We start from the raw sequence: 6093 nt of genomic DNA, 5'->3' as shown, positions 1-6093 counted from the left end.
TGAATGATCTTCGAAGCAGAGCTGTCCCAGAGCCTCCAGGTAAGAACCCCGCTGGCTAACACCTTGATGTTGCCCTTGTGATACCTGCACAGAGGACCAGCCCAGCCATCCTGACCTATAGACCAGTGAGAGGATACATTTGTGTTGTTTTAAGTTGCTACATTAGCGGTCATTTTTTGCAGCAGTAACAGGAAACTAATGCAAGGGCAGAGTGGACAGACAGGACTGGAGTGAAAGAGCTGGGAGCTGGAGGGCAGACAGAGCTGGAGGTGACAGGGATGGGGACTGAGGATACTGATGGGGCTGGAGGTCACAGAGTTGCTCAGTCAGAAGACAGATGGCGTCTGAATCAGAAAACAACACAGAGACATTGGCAGGAACTAACATCTCAGCCAGATGTCATGCTGAAGGATAAGGTTGGGGGGACTTGCCATGGCTTGGCTGGCTGAGGCCTGAGGACAGATCTCCAAAGGAGACAGTGCTGCTGGATGTAAGAAAAAGTTTAATTTCCATATGGTGCCTGGGGTGGGGTCTGGTGGGGGGGTACATGCAGGTGTTCCCCAGTCCCCCCACTATAACTGCTGGGAGGGCCTGAGGATATACAGGAAGTGGGTCTTGCGGGCAGGCAGCCTGGCATGAGAGGAGCTCTGGGTCCCCTGTTCGAGGACGTCCTCACGGGTCCCCTCTCGGAGCCCATCCCGGATGGCCTGCAGGCGGTGTTGCTTCTCACTGAGCCAGTGTTCGCTCTCCTGGGCATCCTGGTGGGACCTCCGCCGTGGCAGCTTCATGATCCAGAAGACCATTCGGGGGTGGGGTTCCGGGTGGAAGCTGTCCATGGCCTTTGGGACAGGCACCAGGGCCTCCTTCTCCTCTATCTTGGGTACCTGGTGAAGAGGGACAAGGAGACCCTCTCAAACTCCAAGTGACAGCCTCAAGATGCTCCCCTGGCATACTCAACCCACTTTGCCACCTATGGAGTGCTTTGGGAATTAAAAGCTCACCCTGCAGTTTACAAAACACTCGGGTTTATAAGCGCTTTAGAATTAAAAATACTCTGAGGTTTATAGAATACTCTGGGTTTGAAAACACATTTTGGAGGTTTCAGAAGCACTTTAGGATTAAGCATTCCCCGGGGTTTAGAAAGCAGTTTGAAATGTACAAAGCACTTTAGGATTAAAGAATCATGACTACAGTTGCAACATGTGATCCTTGACTGAATCCTGGATCAAACATCAATCACATCAGCTCTTGTGGACAGCTTTTGGTCCAGCAGGGACATTTCAATGTCTGTTCGGTCCTTGCTACTCGAAGTGAGGGTTGTGGACCAGCAGTGTCAGCATCACTTGGGAGCTTGTTAGACATGCAAATGAGCGGGCCCTACCCCATCCAGACCTATTGAATCAGAGTCTACATTTCAGTACGTTGAGGTTTGGGAAGCCCCATAGGAGACGGTTACAGGTTGAATTGTGTCTCCCCCACTCTCCAATTCATATGTTGAGGTCCATTAGGACCCTAGTAGCTCAGAATGTAATCTCGTTTGGAAATAGGGTCACTATGTAGTTTTCATTAGTTAAGATGAGGTCATTAGAGTGGGCTCTAATCTGACTGGTGTTCTTATGCAAAGGGGAAATCTGGACATAGAAATGCACATAGGGAGAACCCCATGCAAAGATGAAGGCAGAGATGGGGATGATGCCTCAACCTGCCAAGGAATGCTAAAGAATTGTCAGCAAACCACCAGAAGCTAGGGAAGAGGAATGGAACAGATTCTCCCCAACAGCCCTCTGAAGGAACCAACCTGCTGACACCTTGATCTTGGACATCTAGTCTCCAGAACCATGAGACAATACATGTCTGTTGTTTAAGCCACCCGGACTTTGTTACGGCAGCCCTAGCAAACTAATACAGAGATAATAGTCTGATTTCTTGGGTGTAAAAATGGGACTACGGTAACACACAAGAGAATGCATTATTCTTAGGAGATATCTGCTGGAGGATTTAGGGGTGAAGTGTCATGATGTCAATAATTTACTGTCATACGGTTCAAAAATAAAAAAGTAAAAAGAAAGTCAGTATGGTAAAATGTTAACAAGTGGTGAAACTAGGCCAGTGGTTTTCAACCCAAGTCTGGAGACATTTTTGGTTGTCACAACTGGAGGGGGTGTGGGTGCTACTTTCGTCTAGTGGGTAGAGGCAGGGATGCTGCTAAACATCGTATAGGGCACGGGACAGCCCCCTACAACAAAAAATTATCCAGCCCCAAATGCCAATGGTGCTGATGTTGAGAAACCCTGCTCTGTGGAAAAGTGGATACAGGTTTATGGTACTATTGTTTTTGCAACTTTTCTGTAGATTTGAAATCTTTAAAATAAAAAACTGGGAGTGTGTGTGGGAGAACCATGTGGGTTTGCCAAGCACTTGAGTGTTCTTACAACATTTTAGGATCAAAAAATAAGCACTTTGTGATTAGAATCACTCTTAGAGGTTTACGAAGGTGAGATACACAGAGCATTTGGGGTTCACAAAGTACTTAGGAATTATTAAAAATCACATTTTGATGTTTACAAGGGAGAGATTTACCAAGCACTTTGGGATAGATTAAAAAATCCTTGGAGGTTTGCAGAGCACTTTGAGATCAAAACACACTTTGAGGTTTACGAGGGTGAATCTTACCAAACACTTGGAATGAAAAGCACTGTCTGGCTTACAAAACCCTCTGGGGTTTGAAGCAAGCAAGGATGTACTCTGAGGTTGTAAACCTCATTTCTGAGAGCTGGTTAGTCCCTTTTGACAGATGATAAAACTGAGGCCCAGAGAGAGGGTGTCCAGCACAGAGGGAGTGGGAGAGTCAATTCATCTTTTCCTCCTAAACTACAGAAAGTGTTTGGGCTTGGATACTTTGCTGGGGGCATGTCCTAACCTTCCAGTCACCCTGTAAGCTCCCCTCTCCTGGCTCGATGGATGCCACCACCTTCTCAGAGATCAGCACCTCTCCTGTCTTGTTGTTGGTCACCTGTGAGGACCCAAAGAAGAGTAAGAAAAAACTTCTTTCCTCCTATGCCCTCCTCCCTGACAGATACTGCAGCATGAGGGATCTTAGGGAGACTCCAGGAGGGACTTCCTGGCATAGGCACCTTGTCAATCTGGAGGTGGCTGGAGAGAGTTTTGTTTCCCAGCCTGTGCTTCTGGTTCTCTTCTTGGTGGTAGTTCCTAGGGAGGCCCCGGAAGTCCATAGGAGCAGAGAAGAAGCTGTCCATGCTCCGCATCAGGTCATCCTGGGGCTGGGGGAGGAATTGGTGAGCTGCTGGACCTCCGGACTCCCCAGGACATCTTGGCAGGATCCTTGGCAGCATCCCCTTCTCTCTCCATCCTCTGACCCTTAGGGCCTAACCAGGTCACCTCCTTTCCCCATCTGTCCCATTACTTTCCTATTCCTGCCTCCATCGGTCTTCTGTCTCTCTGTCCCCATCCCTCTCTCCGCCTGTCTGTCTGTCTGTCTCTCTGCCTGTCTCCCTCCCTCTCTTCCTATCTCTCGGTCTCCCCGTTGCACGCTCTCTCTGTCCCTTGACTCCTCTTTCTATCTTTCTATCTGGCCGCGACCCGTCTCCCACTCTGTCTCCCTGAACCCCTTCCATCCCTCAGTCACTATCTGCCCCTGTCCCTCTTCTCTGTACCTCTTCTTTTCCCCAACACACGGCAGCGCTTACTTTCAGGAAAAGCCGGGTGAAGGCTTGGAGTAGACTCTGGAGACCTAGAAAACCCGAGGAGCTCTCCTGGGCGTCACCATCGCGGATCGGGGCTGCAGTGGAGGGGGGCACCGAGGCAGAGGGGAGCAGCAACAACAGGACTAGCGGGTGCCACATTGCGGGGCGGGCCGGGAGGCTATGGCAAGGGCAGGGGTCAGAGCCCCCCCGGCCCCCCATAAAGGCTCCGTCCCCTAAGTGCCCACACCCCCACGCTAGACAGCAACTCCTTCCTATCCCTGGCCCAGGAACTCCGCACACCCCGCCCATTCCCCCCCCCCGCCCCTTATCTTCTGCTCCAACCTCCTCCATTGTGTCAGGCCCCTCCCCTCCCCTCAGGCCCGTCTCTTCTGGGCTCTGCCTCACACAACAGATCTCGTTTCTCTTCTTCGCCCACATTCGTATTCAGACCTCGCTCCTCCTCACCTTCTCCCACGCCCTGCCCCTTCTTCTGGGACCCGCCTTTATACTAGACCACAGCCTGGTCACCGGACTCTCAGTCTCTGGCCGTCCACGGACTGTTAAATCCAAACAGTTCTGATCTCGAGCCCAGGCCGGATACCTGGAGCGCTAAAGGAGCTCCTCGAGGCCTAGACTCGCCTCTATTGTCTGACCACGCCCCCATTTGCTGACCTCACCCATGAGCCCAGCCCTCTATTGGACAGTCACGCCCTTAAGGGAAGGGCCACGCCCCTTGAGCCAGAGCCGGGCGTTGATTTCAAGTTCACACCCCCATAGTCAGACCACGCTCCTGTCGGTTGACCTCGGCACTGGAGACCCAGTGTTGCCCCTGTTCTCTGATCGTGGCCATCGTGCCGGAGTCACTGCAATCGCAGGTGGCCCCGCCCCTGTCTTAGAGCCACGCCCCCGCACCTAGGCCACACCTCTGTGCCCCAGATCTTGCCCCTAGCGCCCTCAGTTCCATTCTTAGGCTCTCTCTGCTCATGAAATACCCGCGTCCGAGCAGTCCTTCTGATTATCCCACTGCTTAGTTTTGTATCTATCTCTGAGAGTTTCTCCGTGTCCTTTTTCGTCTTCTCCAGGTTTTGAAACGATTAATACGCTCAATAGAGTGCAATGTAGGGACGCTGAACCCCGAGCCCTCTTCGGTTCCACTAAAAAGCTCCACCCTCTCAAGAAACCCTAAATCCAGTCCTCTGTACCACCTTACAAGGAACCCGGGATCCGGACTCCCTTTTTCCTCAGGACCCCAGAGTCTGGACCCCAGCCCCTCTTGTCTCTTGAGTTTGAACACTCAACTCCTCATCTTTAAGGGACCCTTCATCTTTAAGGGGTATAATTACGGGACCCTCATCTTTTTCCTCAGGCACCGAGGCTCTCCCTGGGTCCTGGGAGAGCTGCCACCTCTAGTCCACTAGTGCGTGTGGATGCGGGAGTCTCCACCTTGGTGAACCTCCAATAAACTCCTAGTCGTCTTGCCCACGACCCTTAACTCTGATGAGGTCACAAGGAAACCAATCAATCAAAAGAAATCAGTGGAAGTCAATCAAAAACCCATCCCCATACCTCTAGTCTCAAAAATATACTTGACGCTGAACAGGATTCTTTTGTGGTCCTATCAATCACTTCCACATCTCCAACACACAAACTACACTAGAGGGTAGCCAGGAGTCCAAGCCCCCAGACCATTCCTCCTCCAGACTCAGGAATCTTGGCCCCCAGTTTCCTCCTCTCTCAGATACAGACAGGTTTCCTGGTCCCCATCAATCCTCCCTCAGACCCAGGTGTCCAGACCCCCAATTCTCCTCCTCTCTCAGGGATCCAAGCATCAGAATCCCGAAATTCTCACCAGGCCTCAGCTAGACTTCACCTGTCTTTTCCCAAAGCAAAAATCCTCTCCCAGACTGTCACCGTCGGATCCCCCTTCCCGCTGTCCGGCGCCCGGACCCGCCCCCCCTCCGGTCCCTCCCACTTTTCCCAAACAAAGCTCCCGGGCAACTTTCTCCCTCGCAGCGCCCCGCCCGCCCGCGGCTCCCCAGCCCCAGGCCGGGAGGTAGGTAGGAAGGCGCCGGCGGGAGTCGGGGATCCTGCTTTGGGGTGTGTGAGTTCGGGTGGGAAGTTATGCGTTATGAATTGCGGTGTTTGTGGGACCGTCTCTGAATTGCTTGCAGCCCTCTTTTTGCCGGGGGGGGCCCGAGTTTGCGCTCGTGACTGAGCCTAAGTGTGGAGTTGGAACTTTTGCCAGAGTTGGGGTGTCTGTTGATGGGTCTGAGTTTGGGAGTGTGCGCCTGGGAGTCGGTGAGGATGGGGGACTGTGGGGGGAATGTCCGTGGAGGTATCGGTTTCAAGTGAGAAAGGGCCCCATGCTTGTTTCTGATCGAATTGGTTT

The 6093-nt window shown here is 52.2% G+C and overlaps 1 protein-coding gene across 4 annotated transcripts; it reads right to left on the bottom strand.

Annotated features, from left to right (window-relative positions):
- Positions 1–489: 489 nt before the first annotated feature.
- DKKL1 (dickkopf like acrosomal protein 1) lies at positions 490–4330 on the bottom strand. 4 transcript variants are annotated; one of them, XM_079907028.1, is made up of 5 exons: positions 4170–4330; positions 3708–3882; positions 3135–3281; positions 2921–3013; positions 490–884 (listed from the first exon to the last, which is right to left on the bottom strand). In XM_079907028.1, exons 2-5 carry the CDS (start codon positions 3861–3863, stop codon positions 573–575), a joined length of 708 nt encoding a protein of 235 aa, XP_079763154.1. In that variant the 5' UTR covers positions 3864–3882; positions 4170–4330; the 3' UTR covers positions 490–572. The 4 variants fall into 4 exon arrangements, with proteins under 4 accessions (XP_079763154.1, XP_079763156.1, XP_079763155.1 ...); XM_079907030.1 differs by having other exon boundaries at positions 3708–3799; XM_079907029.1 differs by lacking the exon at positions 2921–3013.
- Between the last annotated feature and the right edge of the window lie 1763 nt (positions 4331–6093).

This window comes from Stenella coeruleoalba (genome assembly GCF_951394435.1).
Source record: "Stenella coeruleoalba genome assembly, chromosome: 20".
In the NCBI taxonomy this organism is placed as follows: Eukaryota; Metazoa; Chordata; class Mammalia; order Artiodactyla; family Delphinidae; genus Stenella; species Stenella coeruleoalba.
The sequence above is the reverse complement of the archived record's forward strand: the minus strand, read 5'-3'. Positions and strand labels throughout refer to the sequence as shown.

Coding starts and splice junctions, on each gene's coding strand:
- DKKL1 (XM_079907028.1), bottom strand. CDS start 3,863: ATGTGGCACCCGCTAGTCCTGTTGTTGCTGCTCCCCTCTGCCTCGGTG. Junction 3,282..3,707: donor TCACCCGGCTTTTCCTGAAA/GTAAGCGCTGCC, acceptor TTCCTCCCCCAG/CCCCAGGATGACCTGATGCG. Junction 3,014..3,134: donor GCCACCTCCAGATTGACAAG/GTGCCTATGCCA, acceptor GGGTCCTCACAG/GTGACCAACAACAAGACAGG.